We start from the raw sequence: 23474 nt of genomic DNA, 5'->3' as shown, positions 1-23474 counted from the left end.
TTCCATAATATTTTCAAAAGTTTCAAAATTACTTAATGGCGGCCTATACACACAGACAACAATAAATTGCTCCAATTCTACAGCACTTAGTTCTATAGTCCGTTCAACAGACATGGAAACGATATCCTTACGTTCCTTAAATTTTAACTGGCTATTTATTATAATTAACGACCCACCATGTATGGAACTATGTCTGGTGAACGAACTTGCCACCTGGTGATTATTAAATTGAGGCATTAATTCATTGTTTTTTAACCAGTGTTCAGTAATACATAAAATGTCTACATAAAATTCGTTCATGAATAGTTCAATTTATTAATCTTTTCCTCTAATACATTGAATATTTTGATGCACCAGGTGGATATACTTTCCTTGCTCACAGTATTGATTCTTATAGTTACTTAAAATTAAATTGCCAGAGACAGAATCTTTTGTCTTAGAAGCTAGTTTAAATCATTGGTTATGTCTGGAACCAATTCCAAGTTCATACTTTGCTGCTCAATAGGAGCAGAGTTGTCTGCCAAATTCTTGGCAGAAATGTCAAATAAATAGGATAGCGATAAAGCTATTTGTCTTTTATAATAATTTGAAAGGTAACATTTACCTTTAGTCAAAAACACCATAGGCATATGGTATTTACTAACAAATTTGTTAGTGTCAATTATGCTAACCTTACTACTATATGTACAAAGATTATATAAAGCTACATTCAACTTATGTCTAGTGTTATTTTCTTTTTTCTGCCTCTGACATCTGGTTACAATAGGGGAATGTAAAGAAAATAATTTCATGCACTGCCAATGAGTTTAATTGTTCATAATATTTTACTAAATTATTTTTGTTTACATTACCCCTATTCCCCATAAAGATAAGCAGTGTTGTCTTACAATTGATATTACTGTCATTTAAAATTTGTTTAATGATATTTTCAAAGCTGCTATGAGGCAGACAGTTATTGATTGTACTAAGTCCCTTTAAGTAAAAATTTTAAAATGAGCTCATATTGCTCCCAATCTCATCACAGTACATAATAACATTAGGTTTAGCTGTGCTTTGTTGTGAAGTGTGGAAGGGGCCATTATCATTCATTTGCCCCTGCGGTAAACTGTCACACAGGCTTGGGTCAAGCGCACTGGTCGACAAATCTCCAGTCACTTGCTTACATGCACATGCCTGGGCATTTGTCAACGACTCAAACCGCTCTGAATTATGCTTAATCTGGGATATTAAATCATCCATGGCTAAAGAATATTCACTAATAACTTTTTTTGAACTCTCATTTATCACATCTAATGATTTTATTGTGAATCCTCTAGGCTTTGAATTTTTAACTTTAATGCCTGTGTGTCAGTTTCATACTGTAATCTACTGTGTTCTAACTGAGCTGTATACAAATCTAACTTATCTACTAAACTTATATTAACTTTACAAAATCTCAATTTTTTAAAAAACAATTTATTAATTTTTGACATCTTTTGATTTTTTTTGATCAGTTTATTTAATTTTATATACTTCTTTAGTTTGTTTCCGCTGCAATTTACTAACCTTCGTGTAGTGGCATCATTGGTTAAATCTGTAGTTACTGAAGGGTTTTCAATTGCTGCGGTAACCAACTGAGATGCAGGCCGGACCAGTTCCTCGAACAAGGTCTGAGTGTGTGCCAACTTTTCACTAATTCAAGGCCTGATCACCCAAGGGTTGTGGAAATTCTTAAAAAACCAAGAAACTTGACTGAATTAAGCATTGCAAATAATGAAATATTAAAAGATATATCCAATCGAGGATTAATTGCGGAAATGTCCGATTCATTTGTATATGTGCCAACAAAAGGGGTAATATATATGAACCCAAAATCTCGATCATTATCTACGCGAGCCGTGTTAGTGAGGGACTTAATTGGGATCATTTTGTAAACGATTACAAATAGAGGAATTGTGTATTATTAAAAATAATACTAATAAAGAAATGATAGAGAAATTAACGCGCGAAATAAAACAAATATATAAGAAACGGTCCGGACCGGCAATTCCTCATATGCCCCGATTATACATAATTAAAGGCGTTCAAAGAATAACTGAAGAAGACGATGTTCGAGTAATACTTAACGATTTTCACCTCTTGCCAACTAGTGGCCACGCTGGCATTAGGAGAATGACTAATAATATCAAAAAGTATTATTTTTGGTCATCCATGGACAAGGACATCAGAGATTTTGTTTCTAAGTGTACTAAATGTCAAACTCAAAAGTACTCATTATACACAAAACAACCAATGGTGATAACCTCAACAGCTGAATCAGCCTTCGACAAAGTATATCTCGATATTGTAGGTCCACTAAATAAAGATAACGATAGCTTTACATACATACTCACTCTTCAGTGTGACCTTACCAAATACACAGAAGCATACCCACTACGGTCCAAGGACGCGGTCACGGTCGCGAAGGCATTCGTCGAAAACTTCGTACTAAGGTATGCGAGATAGCGACAGACCGCGGCAGCGAGTTCATTGCGAGCACCATGACGGAGGTATGCAAACTGCTACAAATTAATCAGGTAACATCTACCGCCTATCACCACGAGAGCATCGGAGCACTTGAAAATTCACATAAAACTATGGGTGCGTATCTAAGAATACATACCGAAAATCATACATCCTCATGGAGCTCTTGGCTACCATACTGGTGCTTTGCTTATAATTGCAGTGTGCATTCCGAAACTAAGTACACACCGCACGAGCTGGTATTCGGTAAGCTGTGTAACATACCTACTAATCTTGTAACCACTGTTGATCCATTATACAATTACGATAGCTACCCATTAGAGTTAAAGTATCGCTTACAGCTGAGTCAGCGCGAAGCTAAGGATAACCTTAATAAAAGTAAGCTAGTTAGGAAACAGTACTATGATAGAAAAAGTAACCCAGTGTCCTATAGTGTAGGAGATTTAGTTTTATTAAGAAACCCTGTAAACGACAAGACACAAAGTATATATTTAGGCCCTTACCCTGTTATAAGTGATCTAGGCCCCAATGTAAAGATAAAGCTTAATAATAGGGATGAAATTGTTCACAAAAACAGAACTAAATTGTTTAAATCCTAAATCAGATGTATAAAGGAACCCTACTGTATTGCTCACGAGCCATAAGCATTGTTGTATACATACTTATACCTACCTAAGGCTTAGTCATAAGATTAAACTACCTGTTTGTTATTGTTTACATTATCGCTTGTATCACGAGCATCCATTGAGAAACTGATTACTTGTGTATGCTTATAACTAAATATGCTTAGTTATAATTAGTTGTTAATTAATGTTTAGGACATGCAAAAATTATATTGAAAAAAAAATTGTCGTAAATTCTTTTTTTTTTCTATCAATTGGGGAGATGTAGTGTGGAGTATATCCCCTCTCATTGCTTGCTATATAAGTTGCCGCACGCTGTATAAATTGAGACACAATAAACCTATATCTCACACAAGTGACTTGTCATTTGGTCCCCACGTCACAGTGGACACTTGGAGACCTTATACATCTCCAAGATTATGTGTTTAATGTTTATCTTACTTTAATTTTATTGTCTAAAACTATATTTCCTTCCTTTCTAACATACGAGCACAGAATATAGTGTCTTACAGCTATGTTTTATTATTTGAATATTTAATTTAGCCTGGCAGCTTGAACATGTCATGCACACTTAAAAGTTTTTTTTTTTTTTTTTTTTATACTACGTCGGTGGCAAACAAGTATACGGCCCGCCTGATGTAAAGCGGTCACCGTAACCTATGGACGCCTGCAACTCAAACAGTGTCACATGCGCGTTGCCACCCCATTAGAAACTTGTACATTCCCTTTTGCTGTGTTAAGTACACAGTAAAAAGGAGTCGTTGATCGGGTCGCCACCTTCCCGAATAAAGGTTGAGGGAGGCGATGGCTGAGATACGCGTCATACTCGTGAACGGGTGCCGTCTGTGAAGACCGGTCTGTTTAAGCTTACCGGGGCTGTTATAACCAGGGACCGGACAACCCCTTCCGCGCTACAAGCCTTTCATTGGGAATCCCTAACGTAAGGACGACCCAATCGAGAGACTCTCCCTTTCGAACTGCAAGCCCATTCATTTGACTAGCCCTTACAAAAAACTAAGCAAAACAATAAAGCTAGCCCTGTGCATTGGCTTAGCGCTATCCGATACGGCTTGCAAGCCTTTAATAAGGGTTACCCTTATTTTAAGCGCTATTTATAAGGCTTTCCCTTTTGTTAAAGCGTAGTCGAGCCTTGCGTAAAAGAGACAGGATTATGAATCTAAGCTATTGTAAGAACAGGAAGGAAAATGCGCTGTTGCCACTCCGCACTATGCGCCCCATTTTTAATTTTGCAACGAAACATGTTTTCGTTGGATAAAAGTAGAACACGGCTAGAAATTATTTTTAATGAACTGGGAGACAAGGAAGTGATGGATCGCCTGATGGTAAATGATCATCGCCGCCCATAGATCAGTATGTACGTTCGTACGTATGAATGTATGTAGGTATGTATGAATGTATGTATGTAAGTAAGTAAATATTCTTTATTGCACCACAAGGATAACAGATTACAAATAGCAGACATTAAACATAGGTAGCAACAGGCGGTCTTATCGCTGTAAGCGATCTCTACCAGACAACCTTAGGGTATGTAGGTATGTATGTATGAATATAATTATGTAAATATGTATGTATGCATGTAAATATACAGTGTTGGCCGAAAATCAATACAATTAACCATTAACATTACACATTGAAAACGTTAATTGCCAACATAAAAACAAGCCGTTTTCGTCATCCAACTCGCCTTGATGTGTTAATTGGGTGAGCAGTTCCTAAGATAGAGCTGATGCTGAACCCTGGCTTTTCCCAGGGGAACGCGGGTTTGGTTTAACATAGGCAAGCGCTGTTTTCGTCATCGGACTTGTTTTGATGAGTACTTGAGTGAGCAGTAACCAAGGTAGAGCTGATGCTGAACCCTGGCTATTCCTAGGGAACGCGGGTTTGGAGTAACATAGGCAAGCGCTGTTTTCGTCATCGGACTTGTCTTGATGAGTACTTGTGTGAGCAGTAACCAAGGTAGAGCTGATGCTGAACCCTGGCTACTCCTAAGGGAACTCGGGTTTCGTGCAACATAGGCAAACGCTGTTTTCTTCATCGGACTTGTATTGATGAGTACTTGAGTGAGCAGTAACCAAGGTAGAGCTGATGCTGAACCCTGGCTTTTCCCAGGGGAACGCGGGTTTGGAGTAACATAGGCAAGCGCTGTTTTCTTCACCAGACTTGTCTTGGTGAGTACTTGAGTGAGCAGTAACCAAGGTAGAGCTGATGCTGAACCCTGGCTTTTCCCAGGGGAACGCGGGTTTGGAGTAACATAGGCAAGCGCTGTTTTCTTCACCGGACTTGTCTTGGTGAGTACTTGTGTGAGCAGTAACCAAGGTGGAGCTGATGCTGAACCCTGGCTATTCCTAGGGGAACGCGGGTTTGGAGTAACATAGGCAAGCGCTGTTTTCGTCATCGGACTTGTCTTGATGAGTACTTGAGTGAGCAGTAACCAAGGTAGAGCTGATGCCGAACCCTGGCTATTCCTAAGGGAACTCGGGTTTCGTGCAACATAGGCAAACGCTGTTTTCGTCATCGGACTTGTCTTGATGAGTACTTGAGTGAGCAGTAACCAAGGTAGAGCTGATGCTGAACCCTGGCTTTTCCCAGGGGAACGCGGGTTTGGTGTAACATAGGCAAGCGCTGTTTTCGTCATCGGACTTGTTTTGATGAGTACTTGAGTGAGCAGTAACCAGGGTAGAGCTGATGCTGAACCCTGGCTATTCCTAGGGGAACTCGGGTTTCGTGCAACATAGGCAAACGCTGTTTTCGTCATCGGATTTGTCTTGATGAGTACTTGAGTGAGCAGTAACCAAGGTAGAGCTGATGCTGAACCTTGGCTATTCCTAGGGGAACTCGGGTTTCGTGCAACATAGGTAAACGCTGTTTTTGTCAGCGGACTTGTCTTGATGAGTACTGGTAAAGCTGATATTGAACTCTGGCTGTACCTAGGGGAACTTAGGTTTGGTGCAACATAGACAAACCCGGTTTCCGTTATAGGCCCTGCCTTTATGAGGACTTGGGTGCGCAGTACCCAAGCCACTGCTGTAGCTGAGACCTGGTGGTACCTAGGGGAACTCAGGTTCGGCAATATAAATAAACGCTGTTTTCTGTTCATAGTATGTTTCGTGTGAAATATCTTAGACTCGTCTTTATGACTGGTACTTGGTTGAGTTGAGTAGTCCCATAGAATCTGTCAAACTATTTCTGTTGATTGTTGTGAATTCTATGAAGATCGTTTGAAACAGAAATACTTTTCTGGTGGCAATCAAGCATACAGCATACAGCCCGTCTGATAGTAAATAGTTACCGCAGTCTATGGACGCTTGGAACTCCAGTATTCTCTTTATTCCCTGTGTTACTATTAGTGAAATTGACTGTACTTAATTTTGATATTCAAATGGATTTAAATACGTATTTTTTTAGACATAAATAAAGTGTTTTATGTATGGCAAATTAATAAATTTGTTCTAACTACTTGATGTTAATATTCACTTCTGGTAGGATTTTTGTTCAGTTAATATTATGTTTTATGCCTAACTTGACATTGCATGAAATATTTCTATATTATAATGCACCGAAACCAGAGTTGCCCTAGATACCGCCAGGGCTCAGCTACAACGCTTTCTTGGCTCTTGCGCACCCAAGTCCTCGTCAAGATAAGTCCAATGACGAAAACAGCGTTTGCCTGTGTTACACTAAACCCGAGTTCCCCTAGGTGCAAACAGAGTTCAGCATCAGCTACACTTCGGGTACTGCTCACTCAAGTACTCATCAAGACAAGTCCGATGACGAAAACAGCGTTTGCCTGTGTTACACTAAACCCGAGTTCCCCTAGATGCAGCCAGAGTTCAGCAACAGCTGGACTTTGGGTACTGCTTGCTCGAGTACTCATCAAGACAAGTCCGATGACGAAAACAGCGGTTGCCTGGGTTACACTAAACCCGAGTTCCCCTAGGTGCAGCCAGGGTTCAGCATCAGCTGGATTTCGGGTACTGCTCACTCGAGTACTCATCAAGACAAGTCCGATGACGAAAACAGCGTTTGCCTGTGTTACACTAAACTCGAGTTCCCCTAGGTGCAGCCAGGGTTCAGCATCAGCTGGACTTTGGTTATTGCTCACTCGAGTAGTCATCAAGACAAGTCCGATGACGAAAACAGCGTTTGCCTGTGTTACACTAAACCAGAGTTCCCCTAGGTGCAGCCAGGGTTCTGCATCAGCTGGACTTTGGGTATTGCTCACTCGAGTACTGATCAAGACAAGTCCGATGACGAAAACAGCGTTTGCCTGTGTTACACTAAACCCGAATTCCCCTAGGTGCAGCCAGGGTTCAGCATCAACTGGACTTCGGGTACTGCTCACTCGAGTACTCATCAAGACAAGTCCGATGACGAAAACAGCGTTTGCCTGTGCTACACTAAACCCGAGTTCCCATAGGTGCAGCCAGGGTTCAGCATCAGCTGGAATTTGGGTACTGCTCACTCGAGTACTCATCAAGACAAGTCCGATGACGAAAAAAGCGTTTGCCTGTGTTACACTAAACCAGAGTTCCCCTAGATGCAGCCAGGGTTCAGCATCAGCTGGACTTCGGGTACTGCTCACTCGAGTACTCATCAAGACAAGTCCGATGACGAAAACAGCGTTTGCCTGTGTTACACTAAACCCGAGTTCCCCTAGATGCAGCCAGGGTTCAGCATCAGCTGGACTTCGGGTACTGCTCACTCGACTACTCATCAAGACAAGTCCGATGACGAAAACAGCGTTTGCCTGTGTTTCACTAAACCCGAGTTCCCCTAGGTGCAGCCAAGGTTCAGCATCAGCTAGAATTCGGGTACTGCTCACTAGAGTACTCATCAAGACAAGTCCGATGTCGAAACCAGCGTTTGCCTGTGTTACACTAAACCCGAGTTCCCCTAGGTACAGCCAGGGTTCAGCATCAGCTGGACTTCGGGTACTGCTCACTCGAGTACTCATCAAGACAAGTCCGATGACGAAAACAGCGTTTGCCTGTATTACACTAAGCCCGAGTTCCCCTAGGTGCAGGCAGGGTTCAGCATCCGCTAGACTTCGGGTACTCATCAAGACAAGTCCGATAAAAAATACCGGCCAAGAGTTAGAGGGGGGGGGGCGCACTTTTTTTTCCTTTAGGAGCGATTATTTCCGAAAATATTAATATTATCAAAAAGCAATCTTAGTAAACCCTTTATTCATTCTTAAAATAGCTATCCAACAATATATCACACGTTGGGGTTGGAATGAAAAATATTATCAGCCCCCATTTTACATGTAGGGGGGGTACCCTAATAATTTTTTTTCCATTTTTTATTTTTACACTCTGTTGGCGTGATTGATATACATATTGGGACCAAATTTCAGCTTTCTAGTGCTAACGGTTACTGAGATTATCCGCGGACGAACGGACGGACGGACAGACAGACATGGCGAAACTATAAGGGTTCCTAGTTGACTACGGAACCCTAAAAAGCAGCGTTTGCCTGTGTTACACCTGAGCAAAGAAGGAGCCTATCATAACTATAAGTATTTGGTATTGAAAATTGAACCTTATTTTATCTACAGCCGTTTCCATCAAACAGAAACACGCAAATATCACACACAGTGCCGCCGTAGGTAACGATCGTATGTTATTTCGTTCGGAGTAATGTGTGCTTTATGAGCGAGGTACAGGATTTAAACTCGCACGATATGCTATAAGGGAAAGCAAATAAATCCCAATATAAGGCTTACCCTTATGGCGTTAGGCTGAGCCGATGATAAGGGTTTTGAAAGGGTATTGGGCTATTTTAGGTAAGCGCTTTCGTTAGGGCTTTAAAAGCAAAATGAAAGGGTATCGCGTCAAAAGGGTAGGGTAAGTTAAGCCTAACGAAATACCCATACAAAACCCCGTATAAGGGATAGCGGGCCGGTCCCTGGTTATAACTTAGTAACTTTAATTCTAATTTTTATTAAATTAGGACACTTTGTTCGGTTGTCGTTTGTTTCCTTTCTTTTAGTGAATATTTTAAATATATGATTTTGACTCATGGAGACCATATACATCTCTAAGGAGAATTAGATTAAGTAGATATACATTTTATCTTTAGTTGTGACATTTAGAGTCATTTGCACCTCTAAAGTAATTTTAGACTTTTTTTTGTATTTGTACTTTTTAGGGTTCCGTACCTCAAAGAGGAAAAACGGAACCCTTATAGGATCACTCGTGTGTCTGTCTGTCCCTCTGTTACAGCCGATTTCTCCGAAACTACTGGACCGATTTACTTGAAATTTGGTGCACATATGTAAACCTGTGGCCCAAAGACGGACATGTAATTTAATTAAATGAAATTTAATCATAGGGGTCACTTTTGGGGGGTAAACTTGAAAATTAAAAATCAAAGTTATTAAAACTATATTGTGTTATATATCAAATGAAAGAGCATTTTATGAGCATTTGAAATATATTTTTTTTTAATTTTTAATTTTGGTACTTTAGAAGTAATTTAAGAAAATAGACAAAAAATGACCATTCCCCCCCCCTTATCTCCGAAACTACTTAGCGTAAAATTTTCAAAAAAATACACGAGATAGCCCTCTACCTGTAGATTACAGGAAAACCTATTAGAAATCTACAGTCAAGCGTAAGTCGGACTTACGAGAAAAAAACTCAAATTAATATTTTCACTCACTGACGCTGCAAGCAGTTACTAAACGTCTTAAAATTTTGTAAGCGTGATGGACAGGTAGAAAGAAATTCATTTCTGTCTTTTTCTTTTTAGAAATTGATCATTTTTTTTTTTCATTTGCCAAAATGACTTAAGTTCCTACTAAAAAGGAGGCGCTTAAGACCGTTTGTAAGTGGACTGAGCAAAATTTTGTTCAAATCGGTCCAAAAAAAGGTCTCTGTTGACGAAAACATAGAATTTGTGCCAACGACAGCCCAAATCTGAAGTCCATTTTGCTCTATCTCTTATCGTTTCCGAGATATATACGTAAAGTCTTGAAAGTGCGAAAAGTTAACTTTGCCATCACAGTCGTTCAGGCGCTCATGAGTTCTTTGTATGGAAAAGTCGAAAACCGACTCGCACTTGACCAATGTTCATAGAACGTGTTGTGGTTTTTTACGCGGGTCCGCGACTGACGACGTTCGAATGTTTTGTTCGGAAATGTTTGAGGGTGGTTTCTTTGAAACGTCGCCGGCGGCGGGTGGTTCGACGGGCGAAGGTCACACGCCGCACGCGACGGTCTGTATTCGTTTTGTACAATAGCAACGGACGGCGGGTGGCGTCTTGATATGGAAAATGACTGACTTCACTAAAGATAATGATGAACTCATTGAGGTAATACTAGAGAGGACACTGCAAAACGTTTGCGCTACAAACATAAGTCCATTGGACTTATGTTTCTGCCTGCACACAAATAAAATGTAAAAATGCCTTCCTGCGCAACAAGATGCTGTTTAAGCCATACGGGAAAATCGAATAAAACTGACGTGTCACATTTCATCGGTTAGTATACACGCTATGTTAATCGATCTTTATTTAAGTAATTATTTCAATGAAGGGACGCGCTCCTCAAACGCGAAGCTATCGCTGCCATTTTGTTGAACGAAATCATAGATTAATCGCATCATAATCGCACAGACTTGACATGTAGGTAATGAAGTATAGTAATTGTGATTATATTCTGTTTGTAATATATAAAAGAGAAATGTTAAATTTATTTCACGTTATACTTATGAATACTACACAGTTCTAACACGAGTTGTAATCGATATTTTCATACAATAATAACCTATGATTTTCTTCAAGGGCAATTAAAGTAGGTATATGAAAAAAATCAATAATGTATTTTTGTTTCACTTAGTAGAACTTAAACATAGCACAATGTATGATAGTGCTAAAATTAAACTACTTACCCCCTTATTCATAAACGTTCACTAAAGTTATCAAGCCGATAAAGTTCGTTTGTCCCTTTCTATCACACCAATACGCCGAAAAGGGACAAACGAACTTTATCGGCTTGATAACTTTAGTGTGCGTTTATGAATAAGGGGGTTAGTATTTTACAAAAAGTATAAAAAAAGGTTTACACTAAGAGTGTCGCGTCTAGGTGGTCATTGGTCAAGTCTTACTCTATGACACGGTACCTCCCCACGCATGCGCCGCGCGCTACCGGCCGGAGCACAGACTTTGTTTGGGGTGTAATTTCTAGTATGTTAGTACATAGTAATTCAATGGATGAATTGTACTTCTGTGAACTGTTTTCGATATACTTAATCGAATAAAAATAAAAATAAAAACTTAATCGAATATATGATGTAAATTTTACTTTACTACAATGCAAGTGTTTGAGTACCAAGTTAAAAATTTCACTTTCTTTTTGCCGGTTTCATACAAAAATATCGTTTGACTGTCTTTTTTTGGGTAATATCAATATTTATATGGAAACGGATTAAGTCGCGTATAATCTTCTTCCTCTAAGAATTACAATGTAAGTATTTTTGCATTCATTTTGATCAGAGCACAACACAACAGTTCAAAAATCAGTCTACCAGAGCTTCTGAGTTCCGTCGCCGACGACGGGTGACCAAGGGTCAGAAAACCCACGCACCCGCGACCGACAGCGTGTGGCACAGCGGCGCATGCGGCTCACATCCAAACGCCGCCGGACGCGTGTGACGGGCCAGAGAAACCAGGGCCTTAGGGCTAGGTGATTATCGCCGCGCTGCAGAGGACGCGCTGAGGGGGGGGGGGGGGCGGTGCCTACAGCAGTTGTAGTTGTATGCATACCTAGCTCACGCACACAGACTCGTCCGCTGGCGCCGCCAGGGGCGGCTCACTCCGCTATCCTATCGCCGCGCTACAAGTATATCCTGGCAGCCGCGAGCTGTGGCCGCGAGTTCGCGGCCTACTCAGGGGTGGCGCACATTCTCACGGAATGCACGTTCGCACTTTCTATTGTTACTTTACGTCGCGAGGTTTTTTAAGCGATGTCCGCGGGTGGAATGGCTAATAATACTTAATTAAATAGACATATTGAATAAAATAAATACCAAAAGATATTCTTATACAGATCTACTATTGATTAAGTCCCACGGAAAAGTTCAATAAGGCTTGTGAACCTTGAACAAAAATATATAAATACAGCGTATATACCTAGAAAGTACTCAAGACTTGAATATAATAATATAACATTTAATGTGAGTATTAATTCGTTGGGATCCTTTGGTAACCCTATCACCGGACGCCGCGCACGTGCGGCTCGTTTCTTTGTAAGAATGTTGTAGGTATTTAAAAAGGCGGCATTTCGGAAACATCAAAGCAGTGGGCCTTCTTTACTTGTGCTATTATATATTCTGTGGCGCCGCGCCGGTGTCCACGTGCGCTCTCTGCAGTGTGCGCTGCCGCTGCCACGAAACGTTTACCTACTCCGTGTAATACTGATAAAAGAAAGTATTGACATGAATTCACACGTTTCGGAAATGACTGTAGGTATTTTAAATATTTTAGCACAATATGTTTTTTGCCTCTTATTGCCTATTATACAATATATACATACCTACTCACAATCACAATTTGGATTACTTTCAACCCCTTTTTGCCAAGAGTGGCACTGAAACTTAGTAGTTCATGTGCTCTGCCTACCCCTTTATGGGATACAGGCGTGATTATATGTATATGTATGTATGTATGTATACATACCTACTATGGCAACTCTATCACAGCGCAGAATATGCAGAAGCCACATGGTGGTCTGCGACAGTTTCGTTTTCTTTCAACCCCTTATTTGCCAAGAGTGGCACTGAAGCTTTAGTAGTTTCATGTGTTCTGCCTACCCCTTTATGGGATACAGGCGTGATTGTATGTATGTATGTATACATACCTACTATGGCAACTCTATCACAGCGCAGAATATGCAGAAGCCACATGGTGGTCTGCGACAGAAACTCAATAGACATTTTTAGAGTTTTTAAAATAAGTACCTAAGTAGGTACGTGAAGTATCATGGTAAATTAAAAAAATATCATTAGATACTTATTGCGAAGGTGTAAACAATTTCCTTCCTTTTGCCACATATCAAATATTAAATTACCTATCTATATTAAATTCATTAATCCGTATACATTACATTTTTACAGTACGGTAATACTCACCTCGTTATTCATAAACGTACACTAAGTTATCAAGCCGATAAAGTTCGGTTGTCCCTTTCCGACGTATTGGTGTGATAGAAAGGGACAAACGAACTTTATCGGCTGGATAACTTTAGTGTACGTTTATGAATAAAGGTGTTAAAATTTATAGCTACGAAATTTTACATAAAACACCTACTTTAAAATAAAATAAAAAATGTTGAATTTGGTAAACATTATAAAAGACCTCACGCAAGCTGTGCTAATTAGTTCGCGAATTCGTCGAGAGGTGGCGCTAAACACAATTATGCTCATTAGAGAACCTATACTTCTAGCCTAGCCCAGTCTTTAGACTTATGTGAGTAATGTAAAAGTACCTAATAGTTTTGTAGGTACGGAACCCTCGGTGGGCGAGTCCGACTCGCACTTGGCCGGTTTTTAAATTAAAATTTAGTGTAGTCCTTGGTTGTAATCCGACATTTAGAGACCTTCTACATCTACATCTCTAATTAATTGTATAGAGTTAACTTTAGTTAGAACTTAGAATTAGTATATAATAGTATCAATTTTATTGTAATTTCAACTCAATTTTAAATATTTTTTAAATACCTATACTGTACATGTGACGTGTAAAAGTACCCCTGTGGCCTATTTGCTGAATAAATTATTTTGATTTTGATTTTGATTTTGATTGATTTTTATTTTCACATTGTAACACCATTATCGCTACACGACAACAGATGCCGGTAGTAGTACTCAAATTCACGTGACGTCAGGCCACTCCGCGCTGATACAAATACGCCTACAATAATGCTTGCGCTGGTCACTAATAGATGGCGTCAGTATGCAAAATAAAACACGCTAACGTTTGTGCATCGTAACTTCATGACCTTCTCAGTAGGACTAGCTTACTGCTTACTTTAAGCTTTAACCTTTGCTTAAGCACTAAGTGTCTTCTAGGTAAGTAAACCTAACTGTCCATACAGCACGTCCTTTCCTCTTGTATTTGTGACATAGAAACGTTAGTGTAGAACTTTGTCTACGCCATCTGTTACTGAAACATGCAAGATCGGTCAGCTACGGTATTTGGTACCTCTTTGTCGATGAAGTTTTTTCAAACCTTACTTTTAACACAAAAGACTCACAAAGGTTGTTATTTCATTAAATGTCGGAAGTTATTTCTTATTACTTAATGCATTTCTTTAGTAGGAACTTTTCCCCACAAGAATTCGTGTCAGCGACCAGCTCTCGAGAACTACTAACTGTATATTATATCCCATCCTCATTCAAGTATATAAAGTCCTAATTTATTAGTTGCAGATATTTTAACACATGATACTTTACATTAAAATAATTGATTTAAACTTTCACGATTATTACACATCATTATTTTTAAAATCGGGACTTAATCGCGTATAACTACATATTAAACTGACCTCCAACGTTTCAAGGACGGCGTTGTCCCCGTGGTCTCGGAGAAGACTGGCTTGAAATGACATCAACACCTTCTGACAGCCGCGCGAGTTTTTCGAACTACCCGCACTTGGTTTTGATTATCAACTTGAACTGTTTGCGCACTAGGGATGTTACTCTGTCGACATACAACACTGACGATATTCGATTTAACGACTGTCGATATTATTTTCGGCTAACACTTATTAATGACAGGATTCCATGTGGATGAGATCCTAAAACCTTCGTCCCGATTGAAATTGCGATGTTTTTTGATTTCAATGGCTTCACGCACTTTTCTACTGTAGAAATGGCGTTCCGTGGAAAGGACTTTAGGGTCATGTAGGGGCCGTCCTTGAAACGTTGGAGGTCAGTTTAATATGTAGTTATACGCGATTAAGTCCCGATTTTAAAAATAATGATTAAAATAATTAACTTTAAATATAAATTAAGAAATCTTTTCATGTAACTTTTTTGATTTCATTTTCCTAACAAAAAAATTAATTATAATTTCGTCTAAAAAAAATCATCATGTGCATTATCACATGTCACAATAACACTGTCTGTCATGTCAACAATTGTTTGTTGTAAATGTCGTAAAGGTTCGGCGGGAAAACTGCACATGTCATTGAAGTGGCCAGTTACAGTTAAGTGGTACGTAAAAGAAGTACTAGAATCTATTCAATGAGTTTTCATTTAATAATCACATAAACAGGGTGTTTTTACGTAGCAAATTTGTTTTTCCGTTTTCTCCAAAAAAACATCGTAAAAGCTATAATGTTTCACGGTTTAATAATATTAAGGGAGTATATTATACTCCAGAGACCGAGTACTATCAGCTGTAAAAATATCTGCATCTAATAAGTTTAGTCTTAGTTTCTTATATAATTATGTAAATATGTTCATGTAAATAAAGAGATATTAACATAAATTAGGACCTTATATATCTGTTTGATGACACGTATGTTTGTCAGTTGATAAAGTCAGTTGGTTTTACTTTAAGTTTTACAACAAGCTGTATTGCACTTTATGTATTGGTAGGATGTAACATAATGTACCTCTATGCACATATACTCAAGGAAATAAAGTCCTGTAATCATATTTTTGGTGGGTACTTTGATTTTATTCATATATTTGTTATAGACTAAATTGACCTGTGTGGCCTATTTCTCCACAGTTACAATTGCCCACTATGATAGTGATAAATAAAGAAAACCATGGAAGATCGTACAATAATTTTACTCTTAAATGTAATTAAAAACTAACATCACATATTTACGTAATTAACATTCAAATTAAATACAAGTCCAGTCTATAGGTTCAATATTAAACGTTGATATTACAGGAGACCTTAGCATTCGGTTGTGCTGGCTAAAGAGTCGCTGCCACGTATCGTTCAGTGCATGTGGAAGAGCGCCGCGAGGAGCGCGAATAAGAGCGCGGCGGCGGGCGCGGCGAGCTCGGCGCCGCTGCAGAGCGCGCGGCGCGCCGCGGCCGGGCCCAGGCACGCCGCGTGCGCCATGAGGTGCGGCAGCTGGCTCTGCTCGTACAGCCCCGTGAACAGCGCCTGCGCCGGCCCGCGCGCGAACACCGCCACGTCCTCGCCGCCGTGCGTCTCCGACTCCAGCGGCACCTCCGCGTGGCTTTTCCAAGCGACCGCCGCTGAAAGAAACAAATATGTTTCATGACTGCAAGCATTTAACAACATACGTATCTACAAATTTAGATACTGGACTTACGGAAGGTGTTGTCGCTGGTGACGTCGGCGCGCCTGCCGTCGACGTGAGGGCGGTAGCCGGGCCCGTTGGTGTAGGAGAGCGTCATGTAGGGGACGTCGTCGTCGCCTAGGTCATCGGACACGCCGAGGATGTCATTGCCGCGGCGCGAGTAGCCGTTGTACGCCATGACGTGCGAGTGGTCGGCCGTGAGCACGAGCAGCGAGCTGGCGCGCGGCAGCAGCTCGTCGGCGCGCGTCACGGCGGCGGCCAGCGCCAGCGTCTCATCGAGCGCCAGGTGCGGCATGTTGTCGTGGTGGGCGTGGTCGATGCGCCCGCTCTCCACGAACAGGAAGAAGCCGCGCGGGTTCTTGGACAGCACGCGGATGGCAGCCTCCGTCATCTCGGCCAGCGTGGGCTCGTCGTTGCCGGCCTGGCGCGCCTCCGCCGCGTACTGCATGTGGCCGCTCTCGAACAGTCCCAGCAGGTAATCGGGTGGACTGTTTATGGCACCGAGCAGCCCGGCTCGGTTCCAGACGTAAGCGTTCGATTGTCCGGCCTCGTCACGCTGCACGCGCCATTCTTCGATTAAATCGCGACCATCCCAGCGCCGACCCGGCTGACTTTCCTCATCAAATGTAGTGTTTGGCCGGAACGCGCGGCGTCCACCGCCCAAAATCACCTGTAAGAAGAAGTATCAGTTTGGTTTGTCTAATATTTTATTTTTATATGACTTATACGTTTAGGCGAATAACGTATGAGTGACCTGGAACTTGTTGCCGGGATGCGAGTTGACGAGCTGGTCGGCGATGTCGGGGCAGCGCGCGGGGTCTTGGCCGTCGGCGCGCACGTCGCTGTCGCTCTCCCAGCCGCGGTTGGCGCTGTTGGCGTATGCGCCGGCGGGTGACGCGTGCGTGATGCGAGTTGTTGTTACAATGCCTACAGATTGATAAGAAAAATTGTTAGTTACTAATATAATCAAATAATTATGATAGAGAGTAACTTCTGATAAAGGATCATTGAATGCGATTTATAATGGTAAGTAAGTGCGGTTGTGTTCTGACCGGCGCTGCGGCCGTCTGCGAGCGCCCAGGCGGCGATGGAGTCGAGGTGCGTGGCGGGGTCGGCGGAGGCGGCGCAGTCGTGGCGCGGCACGGCGGCCGTCACGCCGAGCGTGCCGTAGTTGTTTTTCACGCCGCACAGGTACGCCGTCGCCGTGCACGCCGAGTCGGGGATCTGCTTGTCCACGCAGTACGTCTGGAATATCAACAATTATTGTAAACCAATTCAAGCATTCATCTAAATCGTGTCATATTAATTATATTTTAAGAAAGTATATTATGTATAGTTCGTTGCTTGGCGTTAGCGAAACAAATGAAGTTTAGAAATTAGAAAAATCCATTAACCGTTTCAAAAAATACCTAAAGTACCACATAATAAATAATATAAAACTTGTTAAATGATTTACCCTATTAAAATTATAAACTTTATGCCAAATAGTATTATTACCTAAATAAATAAACATTTAAAGCTACCACAAATATTAAATTATCACTATGTTACCTTACTCAACAAGTTTATTTATAGAAGCATGTAAGATATTAATTAGTTATTAAATATTGGCCCTTTACACCAGATAAAACAAAAAATTAAACTAAAAAAAATTAAAAAATATATTAAAAAAAACATATAAAAAAAAATTGCAATAAATATAACATTCAAACTAAGTCAAAACACAAACACACCTAAACATAAAATAGATTACTACTTAAAATTTTACTACCACGAATATTAAATCAATATACTTACATAAATAAGCTTGTTGAATTTACAACAATTTATAAGTATATGAATATTTATCAAAGCATGCTAGATATATATTTATATATATAGGCCCGTTACGCCTAAAAAAGAATTAATTACGTAATATATACATATTAAAAATTTAATAAGAAATTAACAATATAAAAATACTAGCCTCAAATATACTAAAAACTACATTTTATTAAATTTAAATTATTGTTACATTAAGTATACGATTAATTAAAAAAAAAACAAAAAATATGCACGCGAAATATAATAAAGAAGTAAAACTTTAAATGAACCTTTATATGTAACCATAATCAATTTAAAATAAGTAACCAAAAAATTAAAAGTTTGTACGCTCACTCTGCCGATGCCGCATCCATCACGATGATACGTTAATATACGCCGGCGCCTTATCGCCGAGCGCTCGGCGCTGAGCCGCTGCACAACAACTAAACTTGTTCGCATGTCGCTTTTTAAAATTACCTACATATGTGTCGATTTTATATTAAACTAGCTTTTACCCGCGGCTTCGCCCGCGTAATAAAAATATTCTTATTGAAACGTTTACAAAAAATAAGATTTTCATTTGGATCCGTAGGTTTCTTTGTAGGTACATCTGTCCGCGATTATTTCGATTAAGGTAAAGCGGGGCAATTCTCGACTGGGGGGCCATTGTAACTGATCTATTTGCTGTACGGTCCGGTTTTGGCTGACTGTACAGTCTTACACATATTACTATTGTTTTTAAAGAAATTCTTGCAATGATTTTAGAATTGTTACACAGCGACCACAGCGTAGGTAGTAGGTACGAATATGTATGTATTTTACCTATATAAATATTTATACTGGGGAAACTTCGTACAACCCACATAGCCAGTATTTCGACGCTATATCTCGACGCTATGGTCGGTAGGGTAAAAAGTACTTCCTTGCATTATCGCTTACAATTTTTTCCATTTTGCTTATACTTATTGCAAACGTAAACATATAAAAGGCAAGCAAAACAACGATCTTCTTACAGCACATTGAATGTAATAGTTATTACGGATGCAGGATACTCGCCGATGCCTACTTACTAATCCCTTCCCACTGAGCCACCTGCATTTTACACTGCCTAGATATCGATTGCCGACCGATTATTCCGACCCCAATCCCTATTCTTATCCCCGGCCCTATCTCTATCCCTATGCCCGTCCCCGTCCCCTATTTTTATCCCTATTTCTATCCCTATCCCTATTTCTATCCCTATCCCTATCCCCATCCCCATCCCCATCCCCATCCCCATCCCCATCCCCATCCCCATCCCCATCCCCATCCCCATCCCCATCCCCATCCCCATCCCCATCCCCATCCCCATCCCCATCCCCATCCCCATCCCCATCCCCATCCCCATCCCCATCCCCATCCCCATCCCCATCCCCATCCCCATCCCCATCCCCATCCCCATCCCCATCCCCATCCCCATCCCCATCCCCATCCCCATCCCCATCCCCATCCCCATCCCCATCCCCATCCCCATCCCCATCCCCATCCCCATCCCCATCCCCATCCCCATCCCCATCCCCATCCCCATCCCCAGCCCCAGCCCCAGCCCCAGCCCCATCCCCATCCCCATCCCCATCCCCATCCCCATCCCTATCCCTATCCCTATCCCTATCCCTATCCCTATCCCTATCCCTATCCCTATCCCTAACCCTATCCCTATCCCTATCCCTATCCCTACCCCCAATCCCAATCCCTATCCCTATCCCTATCCCTAACTCTATCCCGTTCTTTTCCCTGTCCCTGTCCCTGTCCCTGTCCCTGACCCTGTCCCTGTCCCTGTCCCTGTCCCTGTCCCTGGCCCTGTCCCTGTCCCTGACCCTGTCCCTGTCCCTGTCCCTATCCCTATCCCTATCCCTATCCCTATCCCTATCCCTATCCCTATCCCTATCCCTATCCCTATCCCTATCCCTATCCCTATCCCTATCCCTATCCCTATCCCTATCCCTATCCCTATCCCTATCCCTATCCCTATCCCTATCCCTATCCCTAACCCTATCCCGTTCCTGTCCCTGTCCCTGACCCTGTCCCTGGCCCTGTCCCTGTCCCTGGCCCTGTCCCTGACCCTGTCCCTGGCCCTGTCCCTGTCCCTGGCCCTGTCCCTGTCCTTGCCCCTGTCAAATTATCATGCTAGGAGGTGAACTTTGAAAAATCCTTTCTTAGTGCTCCTCTAAGGAACTTCCGTGTCAATTTGAAATCTCTTGAACCAGAAGTAAAGATAAAAACTAAAGCTATACTTATGGCTATTTTAACCCCATTGCACAACAACAGGGGAGAAAATTTCTTTTCCACCTCATTAGATTTTAAAATCGTTGTATTTATCGTGATCTGCGACCCGATAAACCATAAAAACGATACCCATATTGTGTTTTTGACTTTACCCCCTTTGCACCCCTTTAGGGGTCAAATTTTCAAAAAACCTGAAACATGTATTTAGTCATATGTCTTTAGTAATCCTCCTGTGAAGTTTCGAATAAAATAGTCAAACTAATCTTGTTTCCCCATACAAACTTTGAACCCCCATTTCACCCTTTTAAGAGGAAAATTTTGAAAAATCCTTTCTAGTGCTCCTCTACGCCATATAAGGAACCTATGTGCCAAATTTGAAATCTCTAGGACCAGCGGTTTCGGCTGTGTGTTGATATGTCAATCAGTCAGTCAATATCTTCTTTTATATATTTAAACCCCATTGCACTACAACAGGGGAGAAGGTATTTCACTTCCGCCTCGTTAGATTTTAAAAACGTTGTATTTATCGTGATCAGCGACCCGATAAACCATAAAAACGATACCCATATTGATTTTTTGACTTTATCACCCCCTTTTCACCCTTTTAGGGGTTACATTTACAAAAAACCTGAAACACGTATTCAGTCATATGTCTTAAGAAATCTTTCTGTGAAGTTTCGAATAAAATAATCAAACTAATCTTGTTTCCCCATACAAACTTTGAACCCCCATTTGACCCCCTTAGGAGGTGAATTTTGGAAAATCCTTTCTTAGTGCTCCTCTACACTATATAAGGAACCTACGTGCCAAATTTGAAATCTCTAGGACCAGCGGTTTCGGCTGTGCGTTGATATGTCAGTCAGTCAGTCAGTCAGTCAGCTTCTTCTTTTATATATTTAGATATTGAATTGTTATTTAAGGAATAAATTAAGCACTGTGCGTTGAACTAGAATTAAGTTAAGTAGTAAGATATTCTCATGTAAGTGAATTTGTAATTCTTATGGGAATAAATAATCTTTAACCGTAAATATTAGAATCAAACGTCAGAAACTTCTATGAAGTTATGGTAGGCCTTTGGCTAGAGCTCTTTCATTTTCTTTTTTAATTTATTCATATAGGTATGTAATATTATATAAATAAATCAAAACCAATGGCTTGGATGAAATGAGTATTTATAATGAATATTTTTGGAAATCTATTTATATTGATATCTATTTACAAAACTGATTTAAATGAATTTGAATTTGACAGCGTTGACGCGGGTTTGTGGGCAGCCAGCTCGCCTGCCGGCCAGTGATGCGCCACAAAGTAATAAGTTGGACTCTTATCAGAAACCTAACCCTCTTCAAGATGAACTGGCAAATTGTAATTTAGCTGGTTTATGGTGTGGTTGTATATGAAATTATTTGAATGTGTCTAAATTATTTGAATTAAGTCTAAGGTTCCTTACCAATTTCTTTATTATTATAGTTAATGTTGTGTGACTTAGCCGTTGAAGGGTAGTGGTTCTGGCGACATACTGAGGTGCATTGGTGTCATAGAGCACCTGGTTTTGTACCCTTCAACGGCCAAGTCACACAACATTGCGAAATTTTGCATTCGCTTAACTTCGGAACTAAATGACCTACAGACTTGAAATTTTGGATTTTAAGTATGTGATTATAGCTTGCTTGATGACGATAACTTCTGCGTTCTGGTCTTATCCAGAGGTTCTCAAATAGGGGCCTGAAAATGCGGCGAAATGGTTCCAGTAAAGAATGGTACGGCAGTGTTTGCTTCGCGCTCGGTTTGCGGAGGCACTGCCGTGCCCCCTGATGTGATACCTAATAAATATCTAGCTTCTAGGCACAGCCGAGTTCATAAATATGTGTACATTTTTTCACCTTAACTCTATGCAATAAGATGAATAAATGTACACGACTGTACTATAATATATGTTATTTTTTATTATTAATTTATTTCCAAGAACATTGTCACAATGTGAATCATAAAAATAAACGCGATGACGAACCTTAGCGAGGCCGGTGACGGGGAAGTGCTCGTAGGAGAGGCGCTCCTCCTCGCCGGGGCGGCCGGCGCGCTGGCCGCGCAGCGCGCGCGCCGCCGCCAGCGTCGGCACCGACAGCCCGTCGCCCAGGAACATGACCACGTTCCGCGCCACCTCGTCGTATGTAGGCTCCACCAGCCGCTCGTCGATGGCGGCGAACGCCTCCGAGTACCAGTAGGCGGCGCTGCGCTCGGCCTCGTCCGGCGTGGCGGCGCGCGCGCTGGCGGGGGCGGCGGTGGCGGGCGCGCGGCGCGCTCGGGGTGGTAGCGGTCGCCGCGCGCCATAGCCAGCAGCGCCAGCGACACCGACAACGTCAGCAGCGAGGGACGCATCGTATGCCGTATCCTAAGTGGTGGCGAGATGGAACGATACACGCGCAGCGACGGTAGCTTTCAGACTGCAAGTTCCGACGAGCCTAATTGTTTAAATTGCTGGTAGTATCTAATCACTTGCAACTGTTTAATGATAACGATATTATTCCGATTATAAATGCAGTAGACGTATCGCTCGACGGCGGCTGCAGGTATCGTTGCGTTAGTGACCAAGCGACCCAATTCGAACAATGCGAAGATGACACAGCTATTAAGATACATATTGTTATTAACGGGGATACAGGGATACTGTGTTTAGGCGTCAGAAGCGATGTCTTAGATCTATATACGGATTAAGACAAAGAGTAGGCCACTTTTTAAAAATCTAAAATTGTAAGCTTTGCCGTGCCTGTAGGTATATTAGCGACGTTTCCATATTTGTTAAAGCCAGGCTACAAGCCAAGTATGGATTGGATAAAAACATAAATCAGCAACTTACAACAATAGTGTCACGGCAATGGGTGTCAAAGTTTTTAATCATCTTCTTTATGATTCAAAGAAGTTACCAATGGAGGCTTTAAGAAGAAATTGTATGCTTGGCTAACAGATTTTGT

At 41.2% G+C, this 23474-nt stretch overlaps 1 protein-coding gene across 1 annotated transcript; it reads right to left on the bottom strand.

Annotated features, from left to right (window-relative positions):
• Window positions 1-15930: 15930 nt before the first annotated feature.
• Window positions 15931-22922, bottom strand: LOC125230964 (membrane-bound alkaline phosphatase-like). Its single transcript, XM_048136283.1, is given in 6 exon segments — window positions 15931-16369; window positions 16447-17104; window positions 17189-17361; window positions 17487-17679; window positions 22514-22804; window positions 22807-22922. Coding segments are annotated over 6 exon segments (1656 nt in total). The 5' UTR covers window positions 22882-22922; the 3' UTR covers window positions 15931-16103.
• Between the last annotated feature and the right edge of the window lie 552 nt (window positions 22923-23474).

This window comes from Leguminivora glycinivorella, chromosome 11 (assembly GCF_023078275.1).
Source record: "Leguminivora glycinivorella isolate SPB_JAAS2020 chromosome 11, LegGlyc_1.1, whole genome shotgun sequence".
Lineage (NCBI taxonomy): Eukaryota > Metazoa > Arthropoda > Insecta > Lepidoptera > Tortricidae > Leguminivora > Leguminivora glycinivorella.
Note: the sequence above shows the minus strand (reverse complement) of the source record. Positions and strands in the feature narration are given on the sequence as shown.